Source organism: Heterodontus francisci, chromosome 41, assembly GCF_036365525.1.
Source record: "Heterodontus francisci isolate sHetFra1 chromosome 41, sHetFra1.hap1, whole genome shotgun sequence".
NCBI classification, from domain to species: domain Eukaryota; kingdom Metazoa; phylum Chordata; class Chondrichthyes; order Heterodontiformes; family Heterodontidae; genus Heterodontus; species Heterodontus francisci.
Window position 1 is genome coordinate 20611414 of NC_090411.1, and position 18475 is coordinate 20629888.

Below are 18475 nucleotides of genomic sequence, written 5' to 3' on the forward strand. Positions count from 1 at the left end.
TAGATTTTCGTTATCCAAAGGGATATGGTGGGTCCCAGTTCAGCCATGATCTCATTAAATGGCAGAACAGGCTCGAGGGGTTAAAATGGCCTCCTCCTGTTCCGCTGCTCCTAAGATGGTGGAACATTAGTGGCTGTTCCACCATGAGTGCATCACCAAGCCTGATGCTGCCTGTGCTTTAAATACCTACGCATGCATCTTCCAATAGTGTCATTGGAGGGTTGACAGCGAGTGGGAACCCTGGATAATTCTCCTCTCACTAACCCAGGAGCTGTATTGTGCCCCTGGTTCAAATAACCTCTCCAAAACCCCGGATTCGCCTGCTCTGCATGTCTCTGTACCACATAGTGCAGAACCCTTACCATCAAAACCACCAAGCCACCTCGTCCAGGTAGCTCTTTGTAAACATCACTGTTTAATATTCAGCACAGGATTTTAATTTTAAGATTGACTTTTTTTTTAAATCCCTTTCGAGAAATAGAGTTGATTCTGTACAGGTTCGCAGCTGAACTGATTCTGCTGTTAGCTACATCTGGGTTCTGACAATCAGTGAGTTAAAAAAAAAAATGCCAGACTTCAGCTGATGTCACCAGACTTGTCGCTGGGGATTTGGTAGCTTTAAGCAAGGAATCATTGCCAAAATGTGACACAGGTAGTGCAGGGAAGCAGGGTCAGGGTCATTTCTGTAAGTGAGGTCTCTGCCACTGCTCCTTTAATAAGAGTTCCTGGCAAAAGCTGAGCCTTAATGACAGGAAGTTCACTTGTTTATGAGGGGGCACTGATTCTGCTCATATACTTGAGGGATCTGTGCAGTTCAGAGAGACCAGAAAGAAGAAGCGAGAGAGAGAGGGAGTGAGAAAGAGATCATGAAGATGGAAACGAGAGAGGCAAGAGAGGAAAAGATGTGAAAAGGGACAAGAGAAAGCAGACAAAACAATAGAGAAGAGGAGGAGGCGGAGACGCAGACAAGGCTAGAAAAAAGGAGGGACAGAGAGAAAGACAAATAGAAATCGAGAAACAAGGGAAAGAAATAAAGGAGAGCAGTAAGAGAGAGAGGGAAAGCAAAGGGCAGAAAAAAGGATTTAGAGAGGAGAGAAAGAAACAGAGACAAAGGAAAAGAAAGAGAGGGAGAAGGAGGGAAAATGACAAAGAGAGAGAGAGTGATGGATCAGGAGAAGATCTTCGTATCTTTGGCTCAGAATGATAGCAATTCCCCAGAGCTGGAACAGAACTTTACATCGCTGGGTAAGTTTCACCGAGCACTTGAGGATATTTACATTTTTATTTTTGAATTAACTATGCTTTTTTTCCCTCCAATTTTATGAAAGTTGAGATCGCTACCAGCTATACAGAAAGGGTTTGTTTGATCCATTTTGTGTCTTTCTTCCCTCAGTATTCAATTCTTATACCGATTTACACTGTGAGACTGAGGAGCTGATTTACAAATGAATTTGAGTGACGTTTGTACATAAGATGCTCCTCGGGAATTGGATGCCCTGGTAATTAATATATTCAAATATTGTGAGTACTATCTGCATATTCACCAGTTCTGATTTACTAACACTGGAATTAGATTTTGCTGTATCTTGATTCTCTCTGTTTCTCTGCACTGCAGCTGGTTGGAGTGAACAGTCTGCTTTCTCAGGGGAAAGATGATAAACCTTCCTTTCTGGTATGAAAGTGGCTGCTATGATCTTTCTCTCTCCCAACTGTACTGACTCTCGCTGGGGTGCAGTTCCCAACCACTGGTCAGCTGTGGCTCAGGGGTCGCATTTTTGCATTTGAGTCAGGAGGTTGTGGCTTTAAGTTCTTTTCAATGTTTGTACCCTTTCAGTTATTATTTGTATAGATATTGGGGCTTGGGGAAAGGCAGTTTCATTGGTCAGAGCAGTTTGGAATGGGAAAAAGCAATGAATTGGAGCTGTATCATTCTATATCGTGTCTCCTCTCAACCACACTTTCTTTTTCTCTCCCTTTTCCTCCATTTCCACCTCCCCTCCTTCTCCCCTTCCCACTTTTCTCCCCTCCCCCTCCTCTCTCCCCTTTTTCTGCTTACCCCTCCACTTCTCCCCTCCTCTTGCCCCTCCTTCTCACCTCCCCCTTTTTCCCCTCCCCCTCCTTCTCCCCCCCTGCCCCTTTTCTCCTCCCTCCTCTCCTGAACGTGCTGATTGCTGCTTGGCTACTGTTCCCGTCTCAGGTTACATGGTAATTCTTTATGGGTGAAGTTAGACGGTGAACATCAGCTGTTCAACCATTTGGGGCATCATAACTGAGCCCAATCTTGTCCTCACCTGACATCTGCACACAGTATTTCCCAGGGGAAGCCACTAGAGGAAGAGAAGGAAGGACCTGGGGCGACTTTGGCTGGTTTTTCTCCCTCCCTGAGCTAGCGGTACTGAGCCCAATTCTCCTTCCCCAGCCAAAGACATCAAAATCAGCTCAGACCAGGGATCCAATCAGGATTGTCCTGGTCTGTAAACCTCAGCCAATCACTGCCAGCAAAGCCATCAAGGGAGCATTTAACCATTTGTTAACAGGGATGAGCCCTCTCTTCCACAGATGGTGGGATCCCTCTGAAGACTGTATTGTGTAAGGTGGTGTCGTGGTAATGTCACTGGACTAGTAATCCTGAGGTCCAGGCTAATGCCTTGGGGGGCACAGGTTCAAATCCCACCACAGCAGTTGGTGGAATTGAAATCCAATTAATTAATAAATACAATTAGCTAATAAAAATCTGGAATTGAAAAGTAATAGTGCCATGAAACTGTCATCGATTGTCGTTAAAACCCCATCTAGTTCACTCATATTCTTTAGGGAAGGAAATCTGCTGTCCTTACCTGGCCTGGCCTGTGTATAACTCCAGACTCTCATCCCTGTTAACAAATAGTTAAATGCTCTCTCGATGGTTGACTCTTAACTGTCCTGTGAACTGGCCTAGCAAGTCACTCAGTTGTCAAGGGCAATTAGGGATGGGCAACAAATGCTGGCCTGACCAGTGATGCCCTCATTCCATGAAAGAATTTTAAAAAACACATTGTTATTTGTGGAAGCTTGCTGTGTGCAAATTGGTTGCCACATTTCTTAGATTACAACAGTGACTACACTTCAACATGTAATTTAATTGGCTGTAAAGTGCTTTTGGATATTTTGAGGTTGTGAAAGGTGCTATATAAATGTACATCTTCCTTTTGATTTTTTTTTTAAGGTGAGGTTGGTTTGATGAATGCTGTCTTACTATTACCGATTGCCATTGACTGTTTACAGATGGTCCGTATCAGTTCTCTTACACCAACATCATCCTGCCTTCTGTGTTTGGGATCATCTGTCTCTCTGGGATCATGGGGAACTGTATCGTCATTGTCACGGTCCTCAAGAAGTCTAAGCTACAGTGGTGCAGCACAGTGCCAGATATCTATATTGTCAACCTGTCAATTGTGGACCTGCTCTTTCTGTTGGGAATGCCCTTCCTCATCCATCAGCTGGTCGGCAATGGTGTGTGGCACTTCGGAGAGACTATGTGTACCATCATCACTGCCATGGATGCCAACAGCCAGTTCACCAGTACCTATATCCTCACTGCTATGTCCATTGACCGCTACCTAGCGACTGCCCACCCCATCTCATCTTCTCGCTTTCGGAAGCCCTCCATTGCAACGTTCATCATAGGCCTGCTTTGGTTTCTCTCATTCATCAGCATTACCCCCGTCTGGTTGTATGCTGGCTTGATCCCTTTCCCGGAGGGTGCTGTTGGGTGCGGCATCCGTCTGCCCAACCCTGAAACGGACATCTACTGGTACACCTTGTACCAATTCTTTCTGGCCTTTGCTGTGCCCTTCACAGTGATCAGTGTGGCTTACATCAGGATTCTACAGCACATGACATCCTCGGTCGCGCCCACCACTCAAAGAAGTGTCCGACTGAGAACCAGAAAGGTCACACGGACTGCCGTTGCCATCTGCTTGGTATTTTTTATCTGTTGGGCACCGTTCTACGTGCTGCAGCTGACCCAACTTTCCATTGACCAACCAACTTTGCCCTTTTATTATGCCTACAACATGGCAATAAGCCTCGGCTACGCCAACAGCTGCCTCAACCCATTTGTTTACATTGCCCTGTGTGAGACGTTCCGAACAAAGCTGATTCTAATGGTGAGGTCCTCCCATCGCCAGAGACATGCCAGCAATCTCCAAATCCCTGACAGCCAACCGGAAATGAAGCAGGAAAGCTTGTCACTTGAGGACAGGTAGAAGGTGAAACTCAAGGAGGAAGTGAGGAGGACTAAGGTTTGAAAGGCCTCATTCCTGCAGTAAACAGCGCTCCACTGGCTGGGAAACACTTAGGCAAATCCTGAGGTTGTGAAATACGCCATATAAATGCAAGTTCTTTATCTCTTTGCATGCAGAGACTATTGTGAACTCTGTACTCTAACCAGACCATTCCCCCACCTCAGCACGTGAAGTTTAGCAAGCATGTGTTTTCAGGAGTTAATCAAACCCATCAAGTATGGATTAGATTAACTCGCTTCACAAATGAGGCAGCATGATTATGGTAAAAGTGGGTCTCAACTGTTATCGGAACAGGAGGAGGCCATTCAGCCCCTTGAGTCTGTTCCTCCCGACGCACAGTGGCAGCAGTGTGTACCACCTACAAGATGCACTGCAGCAACTCGCCAAGGCTCCTTCGACAGCACCGCCCAAACCCGCGACCTATACCACCTAGAAGGACAAGGGCAGCAGATGCATGGGAACACCACCACCTGCAAGTTCCCCTCCAAGCCACACACCATCCTGACTTGGAACTATATCGCCGTTCCTTCACTGTTGCTGGGTCAAAATCCTGGAACCCCCTTCCTAACAGCACTGTTGGTGTACCTACACCCCAAGGACTGCAGTGGTTCTAGGCAGCTCACAACCACCTTCTCAAGGGTAATTAGGAATGGGCAATAAATGCTGGCCTAGCCAGTGACGCCCACATCCCACGAACGAATAAAAAGAAATTAGATGACTGCTCCGTATTTTAACTCCATCTCCCCCCCCCTTGGTTCCATAACCTTTCATACCCTTACCTAACAAAAATCAATCAGTTTTGAAAAGGTCAGTTGACCCCTGGCCTCCACAGCTTTTTGCAGGAGAGAATTCCTGATTTCCACGACCCTTTGTGTGAAGAAGTGCTTGCTGACATCACCCCTGAACGGCCTAGACCTAATTGTGCTTCAGTTGTACGAAGTCCAGACCCATTCCCGTCTTTGGTACCAAGTATAGTTTTGGCCACTGCCTCTCAGGAAGGATATATTGGCCTCGGGGTGGGGTGTAGCACAGGTTCACCAGAATGATACCACGGCATAAAGGGTTAAATTATGAGGCCCAGTTGCATAAACCTGGCTTATATTCTCTTGAGTTTAGAAGTTTAAGGGGTAATCTGATCCAACAGTTAAAACCGTTAAAAGGATTTGTTAAGGCAGGTACAGAGAAACTATTTCCTCTCATGGAGGAATAAGAACAAAGACAATGTTTAGGAGGGAAATCAGGAAACACTTCTTCACACAGTGGGTAGAAATCTGGAACTCTCTTCCCAAATAGTTATAGATATTGAGTCAACCAGAGTTTTCAAGATTGAAATCGATAGATTTTTGTTGGACAAGACTATGAGGGGATAGAGAGTTTCGGCGAGTATACAGAGTTAAGATACAAATCAGCCGTGATCTCATTGAATGACAGAACAGGCTTGAGGGGCTGAATGGCCTCCTCCTGTCCCTATGCTCCTCATACAATCTTTTTCCTCTTCCCCAATTTCTCTTCCTACCCACCCCTCCCTCAGAGACAACTCCATAGATGGTGCCAGGGCCTGGTAGTCATAGTGACACGTAGCCCTTAACCTCGAGTGTCAGTGTCCTGATTCCAAAGTTGTTTCAATCCAACTGTTCCTTTGCTTTATCTGGAGTGCTGCTTGTTATATTCCAGAAGGATGAAACTGGAGCCAATCTTTACTCAGTCTTACAATTACTTACAGAGTAAAGATTACAAACATTTAGCTCCTTACTCAAAACAGTCTCGGTAAGTGTCTTATATGTGCTCAAGTAAGACCCGAATTAACACCCTCCACCTGCATATAATAAAACACAATTGATATACAATTAGCCCTGCTCTCCCAATCAGAATGAGGAAACACGGGGCACTTGAAGTTTTCAAGATTATAAAGGCAATTGACAAAATGTCCAGAGCAGTGAAAAGCTCAAAATATCATTAAATTTATTCCAAACGGTAATTGACTTGTGGAATAAGTGATGAGGGCTCGGGAGATAATTTGATTTGTTTCTAAAGCGAATGAGGGATATGATGGAGTTAATCTATCAAAAAAAGGATCAAGTTCTTAGAGTCTAATGACCTTATCCTGCCTCGAAAATGTCTTACAATTTTGTGGATTTGAATCGAAACGTGATTACCTGTCTCTGTAGCCTTATGTGTAAGTGATTTTATTAGTACTCTGTTATGTGCTTTTTGCTGCTCTCTCTCTCTGTTCTTTGTCTAGGATTCACTTACATCATGTATCTGTAGTTTCTGGTGAACAAACAGTAAACTCTGTGTGTTTGTGCGTATATGAGTTGGCACACGGAACTCTACCCCACTCCGAGCTGGCACACGGAGCTGCACCCAACTCGGAGCTGGCACACAGAGCTGTACCCCACTCCGAGCTGGCACATGGAGCTGCACCCAACTCGGAGTTGGCACACGGAACTCTACCCCACTCGGAGCCGGCACATGGAACTCTACCCCACTCCGAGCTGGCACACGGAGCTGCACCCAACTCGGAGCTGGCACACAGAGCTGTACCCCACTCCGAGCTGGCACACGGAGCTGCACCCAACTCGGAGCTGGCACATGGAGCTGTACCCCACTCGGAGCTGGCACACGGAGCTGTACCCCACTCGGAGCTGGCACACGGAACTCTACCCCACTCCGAGCTGGCACACGGAGCTGCACCCAACTCGGAGCTGGCACACGGAGCTGTATCCCACTCGGAGCTGGCACATGGAGTTGTACCCCACTCAGAGCTGGCACACGGAACTCTACCCCACTCGGAGCTGGCACACGGAGCTGTACCCCACTCGGAGCTGGCACCTCCCTAAGGTGGGGGAATTTAAGTGGAAGGGGGAATCAGGTTGATTTCCCTCTGTGTACAAACAGAAGAAACTTTTGTTCATGGAGACAGTGCACCTTTTAGAGCCACAAGCCTTCAGGACAATAGTCATCGTCTCAGCCCCTGCTGTAACTGGTCTCTTGTATATTCATTTTCCTCTTTCATCTTGTGCTTCATCTTTAGAGAGGTTTAATATACCCAGACCAATCTGATATCTTTCATCTTTCACTTATCCTGTGCATTAAAGTGGCTCTAATGCTTTTAACCTCATTCAATTATTATCTCCACACAACACATCTGTGTAGTCTCACTCCACAGCCTCCTGTGCCATCAAGCACAGTGAGGGCAAGAGATTTGGGAACGTGGGAGTGAGACCCTGGGGATTTCCTCACTTGCTGCCCGGCTCCCGACTCTCCCTGAGGCAATGAGAGGGATGGTCTCTGAGCGAGCGAAGGTCAGCTCTCCTGCTCAATAGTCAGTGACGTACTGGGCTGGAGGGGCAAGTGTCTGCGCCGACACTTGCCTAAGATACTGGAGAGAGGCTGGCACCTACAGGGGCAGGAGGGGGAAAGGACGTTAGGTCCAGCTAAAAATGTAACCTTTAGGGCCAACTTCAATCAACTTGGCATAAGAACCCAGCACAAAGATGGGGAGAAATTTATTTTACACGGCAAGTCGTTATGATCTGGAATGTGCTGCCTGCAAGGGAAGGAGAATAGCAACTTTCAAAAGGGAATTGGATAAAGACTTGAAATATTTTCATGGACATAGTGAACGAGCAAGGGAGTGGGTCTAATTGGATAGCTCTTTCAAAGAGCTGGCACAGTCATGATGGGCTGAATAGCCTCCTTCTGTGCTGTAAGATTCTATGAACTTACATGCACAGTCCTTTGCATGAATAACATTGCCAATCCATTGTTTTAAGTGACATCACCAGAGTAAAGTGGTCGTAAATGGAGCTTCACATGAGCAGAGACTTTAAAACCAATAATGGGAGACCAGAATGGCCCAAATGGTCAGTCAATGAATTGGAATTGACCTCCTCCCTTGTCCACCATTTAATACAAGACTTAGACCTATGAGGGGACGGACTCTTCTCTTGGAACCTAGAAGCACTTGCCCAACATACTGACTAAGAGATTAGATGCTGCTGTGACTTGTCTAGTTTCACCTAAGAAACACTGCGGGATGGGGGATTTGGACCCCATCAGGTGTGTTGTTTGGATCAGGGGGGGGGCAGAGCCAATTCCAGGTACGTGGTCCCATACTCAATTTCCCCTTCTGACAGTGCACAGGCCGCCATCCACTCACCTGCAGTGCCCACCTAAACTAGCCGTTAGGTCCTTTCAATACGCTAATCAGGGGCTTGGCACAACCGCTGCACTCAACGTTTCTAGCTGCTTTACCAGCGGTTCTTCGAGGGACCCCCTAGATGATGTCACAGGGCAGGTGAGTCTCTTAGTTACCAGCTCACTGAGATGGAGGAGCTCTTGGCTCCATCACAACATTGTGGACCGCTGCCAGTCCAGGCTCAATCCTCTCCCACCACCGCCCCCCCCACCCCCCCACCCACCCCCGCTTGCCTCTCCCGCCCTAGGACTCACCTGTGGGCCAGCTCACTGTCTGAATGGCCGGAACTGGCCAGCTGCATCAGAACACCCGATTGGCCTCCGCTGTTGCTGTTGTTATGGAGATGAGGCCTGAGGTCTGGGACCCAATTTGAAGCTGTGGGCCTCTGTTTTCCGGCAAGAAAGCCCATGTCCTACCAATTTCTCCCCGTCATCTTTATATGAATTTGTAGCTTGTCTTCGCTATTGGAATGATTAAAGGGAAGCTCTGACAATTGTATAGGAGTCTGCCACTGGATTAAAGGCACCAGATTTATTCATGTAAAAACCTGGAGCCAATTCTACCTCACTTGATTGCCCAAGAAAAGTTGCCCTTTGACTACAGCAGGTACTCTGTAGCACTCCCACCTCTGAATTAGAAGGTTGTGGGTTCACATTCCACTCCAGAGGCTCGAATACATAATCCGGGCTGACATTCCAGTGCTGGACTGAGGGAGTGCTGCACTGTCCGAGGTGCCGTTTTGTAGATGAGACACTGAACTGTGATCCCATTTTCCCTCGCAGGTGGGCATAAAAAATCCCATGCTACTGTTTCAAAGAAGAGCAAGGGTGTTATCCCCAATAACTATCCCTCAACCAACATAAATCAAACAGATTATCTGGTCATATCACATTGCAGCTTTGGGAGCTTGCTGTGCGCAAATTGTCTTCCGCATTTCCTGCATTGCAACAGTGACTGCACTTCAAAGGTATTTCACTTGCTGTAAAGTGCTTTGGAACATCCTGAGGGCAGCGAATGTTAATGTTGTGTAATTTGATTCAAAGAAAGCCTTCAACTTGATGAATTCTTGATGAAAGATTTCCAGCCGTACATTACAGCAAAACTATCTTCAAGCAACCTTTTCCGTTTTCAATGTGGTGTTTGGAAACCATTTTAGAACTGAGATAACGCCACTTTTGGGAAGACACATTTGCACACACAAGTCAAGCACACGTAACAAGGTGAGAATTCTTTTATTGTCTTCTTGTCTTCAAATCGAGCCTGTGGCGAGGACTGGAAGAATCCCCAGGACAATACGCTTTCAGCCTTGGATTAGCATTTGAGCTACACATAGGTAAATGCCAGCTCTCCTCAACATCCGTGAAGGGCACTAATTGAAAGAGCATATGAGGAATCTGTGGCCAGAGTTGTGAGTAAGTGAGACAGTCATACACAGGAGTTAGATGTTGTTGAGATGGGAGTCTCATTGGTTACGTGGTGTAGTGAAATGTAGTTTTTTATGGTTGAGGATTTTCTTTGAGTACGGGTCCTCAATATCACTGGTTCATTCGGAAACCTCATCTCCTTCATTACCACAACGCTTACACTCCATTGGCTTTGAAGCACTTCGGCACATCCTGAGGGTGCTATATAAATGAAAGTTTTTTTAGTTCGTACCGAGGACAGGATAAAGGGGTGGGGTAACTCCAGAGGAATCCCCCTCTCCCCTTCTGTCCCCCTCCGCCAAAAACGAGGACCAGTGCCATTTCTCCAGGGTTTCCAGAAAATGGTCCACTGAAGTTATGACAAACGGGAGAACTCTCTGAGGAATGTCAACACCTTCCCCACCCCAAGCAGTTACAAAATGTCGGAGGTAGGCAGGTCCCAGATCTGATCCCCAGTCTCTGCTGAGTTGACTGATGTCAGCTTGCGGGCATCGGAAGAGGTGCCACAATTGGTCTCAGTATCCCTGGGCTGGGAAGTGGGAGAATGGGAGAACCCAGCCAGGGACCATGGGGTCAGGACAGGGGTGATCTTCACTGTGTCATCTTCGCACTATCAGTCCTGGACACTGAATGTCAGGAAGGAGCTGTTGGCCTTGGAGGAGGCACAGCACAGATTCACCAGAATGATACCAGGGCTAAAAGGGTTAAGTTATAAAGGCAAGTTGCACAGACTAGTCCTGTATTCCCCCGAGTTTAGAAAGTTGAGTGGTGATCTGATTAAGGTGATAGTGTAGATACAGAGAAACTATTTCCTCTGGCGGGGAACTCAAGAAGAAGGGCACATTATCTTAAAATTAGAGGCAGGCCAGTTAGGAGTGAAATCAGGAAGCACTTTTTTACACAAAGGCTAGTGGAAATCTGAGACTCTCTGCCTCAAGAGGGTGTGGATGTTGGAGCAACTGGAGTGTTCAAGACTGACATCGATTGATTTTTGCTGCATTCAGGGTAATAAGGGTTACAGAACCAAGGTGGGTAAATGGAGTTCAGATACAGATCAACTCTTCCTATACCTGCCGATTCTCGCTATTTAGGCTGGTACATGAAGAATTGCCTCTCATGCAAGTTACCCGAAGGCTCCCGATGCCCTGTTGGACCACGGCCCATAGAGTCATCACCTTAAGGAAAGGGGACAGGGAATTAATGGCACCCGACTGCTTCAATACCATTTCTCACAGAAATAGAATTGTCTGATAGGGATAACAATAGTCGATCCCTGGAAGACACTGGCAGATAAATTTCTCCCAGGCGCCTCTGATTGAAACACCTAATTTGGAATGGAGTAGAGCGATCCCAATAGATACATGCTTCAATTTCTCATCACACATACCAGGAATAGAAACATGAATTTGCTTGGTTCAGAAGTGCTGATTGAAAATAAAATTGTTCAGGTCTATCTGGGACGAGTAGGCTCTTATTATGGAAATTAGAGGAGCACAGGCTGTAGAATGTGTTCATATCAATGGATTGTTAGTGGAAGCATGATGTGTTTTGTTTCCATTATTAATTTAAGCAAGAGATGCTTCCTAAGGCTTGGCTTGAACTGACCCTTTATTAATACCCCGGAGGAGGAACTTTGAATTATCACTTGGAGCATTCCTGCTGCAAAAGGTTGAGAAATTGAACTGGAATAGCCACATAAATACTGTGGCTACAAGAGCAGGTCAGAGGCTAGGAATCCTGCGGCGAGTAACTCACCCCCTGACTCCCCAAAGCCTGTCCACCATCGACAAGGCACAAGTCAGGCAGGTGATGGAATACTCTCCACTTGTTTGGATGGGTACAGCTCCAACAAAACTCAAAAAGCTTGACACCATCCAGGACAAAGCAGCCCACTCAATTGGCACCCCGTCTACAAACATTCACTCCCTCCACCACTGTTGCACAGTGGCAGCAGTATGTAACATCTACAAGATGCACTGCAGCAACTCACCGAGGCTGCTTTGACAGCACCTTCCAAACCCGCGACCTCTACCACATAGAAGGAGAAGAGCAGCAAATACATGGGAACACCACCTCCTGCAAGTTCCCCACCAAGTCACACACCATCCTGACTTGGAACTATATCGCCGTTCCTTTACTGTTGCTGGGTCAAAATCCTGGAACTCCCTAACAGCTCTGTGGGTGTACCTACACCCCAAGGATTGCAGTGGTTCAAGATGGCAGCTCACCACCACCAAGGGCAATTAGGGATGGGCAATAAATGCTGGCCTAGCCAGTGACACCCACATACCATGAACAAATAAAAAAAATTGAACTGCCTAGCCCCGTTAAACCTGTTCTGCCATTCACTTAGAGCACAGCTGATCTGCACTAAAACCCCATTGTCCTGCCTTAGCTCCATATTTCTTGCTCCCCTTGTTAGAGTTAAAGTTTCAACTCAGTGTCTTTTATGAGTCTTTCAGCAGAGGTGCCATTTCGAATTTGAGTTCATCTGAGGTGTGTCCGACATCAAGCAATATGGCCCCTAATATTCCCCTCCCTCCTCCAGCAGAGTTTACGGCACAGAAATAGACCATTTGGCCCAACTGGCCCATACTGGATTTTATACCCCACATAGGCCTCCTCTCACCCCTCTTCATCTCACCCTAGAAACAGATCCTTCTATTCCTTTCTCCCTCATGTGTTTATCCAGCATCTGTGTTATTCACCTCAACCACTCCCTGTGGTAGCGAGTTCCACAATCTCACCACTCTCTGGGTAAAGAAGTGTCTCCTGAATTTCCGATTGGATTTGGTAGTGACTCTCCTGTGTTTTGGTCTCCCCCATGAGTGGAAGCAGCTCTGTGTCTGCTCTTCATAATGTCGAGGGCCTTTATCAGGTCAGCTCTCAGTCTTATCTGGATGCTGGTCAGGTGGAATGGCCTGGACTAATCTCTGCCTAACATACATACAAAGCAAAAGGCCATTTGGTCCATCAAGCCTGTTCCACACTCATGGTGGAGATACCATTGTGACCAGACACTTCCTACCCATGTGATCTCCTTGGAGAGGCAAAAAAGAGAAACCCAGGGCCCGTCAGGGGTAATGTATACTCTGGATAATTCTTCTCCATGCAATCGAAACCAGTCCAAGAGAACACGTGGACTAAGTGTTATCTAAGCATGAACTAAAGCCATCCGTAATTTTGACTTATCGCAAAAGCCTGATATTTCCCCAGGTGTCGGCCTTTCCCATGACAGCAGCCAAGCTCAGAATCCAGGACAGAAATCCAGCATCAGCTGCAGGCCTCTGTCCAAATACACCGGCCAGAAGATCCCTTGCCCTAGGATGTGAGGTGATCGGGGTTGGCGGGGTGGAGAGTTGGAGGCGGGATGTGCAGTGTTGCACCACCTCTTAAACGCCAAACTCTTCTCTTCTGAAAGATTGCATCTCCAGCAGTGCAGCACTCTCTCAGAACTGCACCAGGATGGTGGGCCAAGGAGTCCTAGCGTCAAAGTTTTTTTGCCCCTTTCTCCTCTGTTTTGGGCCCAGGACCACCTCAGTTAACACTCAGCATTGTGGAAGAGGGTTTTGCTCTTTGTGGCTCATTCCCATGTGGGATAAATGCGCCAACCAAAGTGACAACCAGTCACAAAGGCCAGGGACATGCCGGGTTTGATCCGCCATCTGTGCTGAGTTAGTTGATGTGGATCCTGCAATTGCTTTCAATGTTCCCGGGATTATAAGAGGCGCAGGATTCCAGTTCTTGACTGGAGTCCAGTGACCCACTGAGGGGTACGCACCATGGGTGTGGATGGTGGGTGAGATCTGAGCCACAGTCTGTGATGCTGTCCTTTGCAGCCGTGCTGCCGGCTGGCACCCAGTGATGTAGATTCAGTAAAGGAGAATGTCCGCTCGTCTGAGAGTTGCTGGTCTCTGTGGAGCTGAACCCCAATAAGCGTGTACCCCTTTAAAAAGTAATGGTGGTGGGGGGAGCCCAGTAAAAGAGTTTTGGTTTTAGTTTTGGTCAAGCACCATTTTATCATCATTAAATTAAAAACATTATGAAGGCTGAATGTATAACTGTATTGATGGAAAATTACATCGGCCAAAATGTATGAAGACCCCTTTTTATTTATTGTGACCTCGATTTCAACCTCAGTAACTCTTCACTCCAACAGCTGTGTTGAACTATATCGCAATCTCATTTCAGAAGAGAAAAATGGCCTTAATTACTATAATTACATTTTGATTAAACGTACTTAGATTTAATCACTATGATATCATCACCTCAGGATGAATAAGAGCCAGTTTTCAATCTGTCACAGTTTGGATGTTACAGTGAAGATGTCACTGTAAAAATGTCACAGTGGAGATGTCACAGTGAAGATGTCACAGTGCGGATGTCACAGTGAAGATGTCACAGTGAAGATGTCACAGTGCGAATGTCAGTGCAGATGTCACAGTGCGGATGTCACAGTGCGGATGTACAGTGAAGATGTCACAGTACAGATGTCACAGTGAAGATGTCACAGCGGAGATGTCACTGTGAAGATGTCACAGTGAAGATGTCACAGTGAAGATGTCACAGTGTGGATGTCACAATGAGGATGTCACAATGGAGATGTCACAGTGCAGACGTCACAGCGGAGATGTCACACTGCGGATGTCACAGTGAAGATGTTACAGTGCGGATGTCACAGTGCGGATGTCACAGTGAAGATGTCACAGTGCAGATGTCACAGTGGAGATGCCACAGTGAAGATGTCACAGTGCAGATGTCACAGTGATGATGTCACAATGAAGATGTCACAGTGCGGATGTCACAGTGAAGATGTCACAGTGCGAATGTCACAGTTAACATGTCACAGTGTAAAAGTCACAGTGAAGATATCACAGTGCAGATGTCACAGTGCAGATGTCACAGTGAAGATGTCACAGTGCAGATGTCACAGTGCGGATGTAACAGTGAAGATGTCACAGTGAAGATCTCACAGTGCGGATGTCAGAGGGAAGATGTCACAGTGCGAATGTCACAGTGCGGATGTCACAGTGAAGATGTCACAGTGAAGATATCACAGTGCGGATGTCACAGTGAAGATGTCACAGTGAAGATATCACAGTGCGGATGTCACAGTGAAGATGCCACAGTGTGGATGTCACAGTGTGGATGTCACAGTGCAGATGTCACAGTGAAGATGTCACAGTGAAGATGTCCTAGCGACGATGTCACAGTGAAGATATCACAGTACGGATGTCACAGTGAAGACGTCACAGTGCGGATACCCCAGTGAAGATGTCACAGTGCGGATGTCACAGTGAAGATGTTACAGTGTGGATGTCACAGTGAAGATGTCACAGTCGGATGTCACAGTGAAGATCTCACAGTGAAGATCTCACAGTGCGGATGTCAGAGTGAAGATGTCATAGTGTGGATGTCACATTGAAGATGTCACAGTGAAGATATCACAGTGCGAATGTCAGTGCGGATGTCACAGCGAAGATCTCACAGTGTGGATGTCACAGTGAAGATGTCAGAGTCTGGATGTCACAGTGCAGATGTCACAGTGCGAATGTCACAGTGAAGATGTCACAGTGCGGATGTTACAGTGAAGAAGTCACATCTAATGATAGATGATAAACTGTAAATCGTGGTCTGTGTCTGGACTGTAGCCTGAAGCTGAGCAGGATCTCACCAAACAACAATTAAAGTCTGAGTGACCACAGCCGGCAATCACAAAATTTAAACTTCATGCCCTTAAAGGAACGATGTTTTATCCTATTGGAGGTGTAAATCCTAAAGGCACACAGACCCTATTGGGGGTGTTAATCCTAAAGGCATACAGACCCTATTGGAGGTGTAAATCCTATAGGCACACACACCCGATTGGAGGTGTAAATCCTATAGGCATACAGACCCTATTGGAGGTGTAAATCCTATAGGCACACAGACCCTATTGGAGGTGTAAATCCTATAGGCATACAGACCCTATTGGAGGTGTAAATCCTATAGGCACACACACCCTATTGGAGGTGTAAATCCTAAAGGCACACAGACCCTATTGGAGGTGTAAATCTTAAAGGCACACAGACCCTATTGGAGGTGTAAATCCTATAGGCACACACACCCGATTGGAGGTGTAAATCCTATAGGCATACAGACCCTATTGGAGGTGTAAATCCTATAGGCACACAGACCCTATTGGAGGTGTAAATCCTATAGGCATACAGACCCTATTGGAGGTGTAAATCCTATAGGCACACACACCCTATTGGAGGTGTAAATCCTAAAGGCACACAGACCCTATTGGAGGTGTAAATCTTAAAGGCACACAGACCCTATTGGAGGTGTAAATCCTATAGGCACACAGACCCTATTGGAGGTGTAAATCCGATAGGCACACAGACCCTATTGGAGGTGTTAATCCTAAAGGCATACAGACCCTATTGGAGGTGTAAATCCTATAGGCAGACAGACCCTATTGGAGGTGTAAATCCTATAGGCACACACACCCTATTGGAGGTGTAAATCCTATAGGCACACAGACCCTATTGGAGGTGTAAATCCTATAGGCATACAGACCCTATTGGAGGTGTAAATCCTATAGGCACACACACCCTATTGGAGGTATAAATCCTATAGGCACACAGACCCTATTGGAGGTGTAAATCCTATAGGCACACAGACCCGATTGGAGGTGTTAATCCGAAAGGCACACATACCCTATTGGAGGTGTAAATCCTATAGGCACACAGACCCTATTGGAGGTGTAAATCCTATAGGCATACAGACCCTATTGGAGGTGTAAATCCTATAGGCACACACACCCTATTGGAGGTGTAAATCCTATAGGCATACAGACCCTATTGGAGGTGTAAATCCTACAGGCACACAGACCCTATTGGAGGTGTTAATCCTAAAGGCACACAGACCCTATTGGAGGTGTAAATCCTATAGGCACACAGACCCTATTGGAGGTGTTAATCCGATAGGCCCACAGACCCTATTGGAGGTGTTAATCCTAAAGGCACACAGACCCTATTGGAGGTGTAAATCCTATAGGCACACAGACCCTATTGGAGGTGTAAATCCTATAGGCCCACAGACCCTATTGGAGGTGTTAATCCTATAGGCCCACAGACCCGATTGGAGGTGTTAATCCGAAAGGCACACAGACCCTATTGGAGGTGTAAATTCTAAAGGCACACAGACCCTATTGGAGGTGTAAATCTTAAAGGCACACAGACCCTATTGGAGGTGTAGATCTTAAAGGCACACAGACCCTATTGGAGGTGTAAATATTAAAGGCACACAGACCCTATTGGAGGTGTAGATCTTAAAGGCACACAGACCCTATTGGAGGTGTAGATCTTAAAGGCACACAGACCCTATTGGAGGTGTAAATATTAAAGGCACACAGACCCTATTGGAGGTGTAGATCTTAAAGGCACACAGACCCTATTGGAGGTGTAAATATTAAAGGCACACAGACCCTATTGGAGGTGTAAATCCTATAGGCACACAGACCCTATTGGAGGTGTAAATCTGAAAGGCACACAGACCCTATTGGAGGTGTAAATCTTAAAGGCACACAGACCCTATTGGAGGTGTAGATCTTAAAGGCACACAGACCCTATTGGAGGTGTAAATATTAAAGGCACACAGACCCTATTGGAGGTGTAGATCTTAAAGGCACACAGACCCTATTGGAGGTGTAGATCTTAAAGGCACACAGACCCTATTGGAGGTGTAAATATTAAAGGCACACAGACCCTATTGGAGGTGTAGATCTTAAAGGCACACAGACCCTATTGGAGGTGTAAATATTAAAGGCACACAGACCCTATTGGAGGTGTAAATCCTATAGGCACACAGACCCTATTGGAGGTGTTAATCCTAAAGGCACACAGACCCTATTGGAGGTGTAAATCCTATACGCACACAGACCCTATTGGAGGTGTAAATCCTATAGGCAAACAGACCCTACTGGAGGTGTAAATCTTAAAGGCACACAGACCCTATTTGAGGTGTAAATCTTAAAGGCACACAGACCCTATTGGAGGTGTAAATCCTATAGGCAAACAGACCCCATTGGAGGTGTTAATCCGAAAGGCACACAGACCCTATTGGAGGTGTAAATCCTAAAGGCACACAGACCCTATTGGAGGTGTAAATCCTATAGGCATACAGACCCTATTGGAGGTGTAAATCCTATACGCACACAGACCCTATTGGAGGTGTTAATCCTAAAGGCACACAGACCCTATTGGAGGTGTAAATCCTATATGCACACAGACCCTATTGGAGGTGTAAATCCTATAGGCCCACAGACCCTATTGGAGGTGTTAATCCTGTAGGCATAAGGACACTATTGGAGGTGTAAATTCTAAAGGCACACAGACCCTATTGGAGGTGTAAATCTTAAAGGCACACAGACCCTATTGGAGGTGTAAATCTTAAAGGCACACAGACCCTATTGGAGGTGTAAATCTTAAACGCACACAGACCCTATTGGAGGTGTAAATTCTAAAGGCATACAGACCCTATTGGAGGTGTAAATCTTAAAGGCACACAGACCCTATTGG

At 46.4% G+C, this 18475-nt stretch overlaps 1 protein-coding gene across 2 annotated transcripts; it reads left to right on the forward strand.

Annotated features, from left to right (window-relative positions):
* The first annotated feature begins 1402 nt into the window (after positions 1-1402).
* LOC137353625 (melanin-concentrating hormone receptor 1-like) lies at positions 1403-6324 on the forward strand. Of its 2 annotated transcripts, none has more exons than XM_068019974.1 (2): positions 1403-1521; positions 3265-6324. In XM_068019974.1, the coding sequence occupies exon 2, from the start codon at positions 3339-3341 to the stop codon at positions 4245-4247; it is 909 nt and encodes a 302-aa protein (XP_067876075.1). In that variant the 5' UTR covers positions 1403-1521; positions 3265-3338; the 3' UTR covers positions 4248-6324. The 2 variants fall into 2 exon arrangements, with proteins under 2 accessions (XP_067876075.1, XP_067876074.1); XM_068019973.1 differs by having other exon boundaries at positions 1483-1521; positions 3206-6324.
* Positions 6325-18475: the final 12151 nt, after the last annotated feature.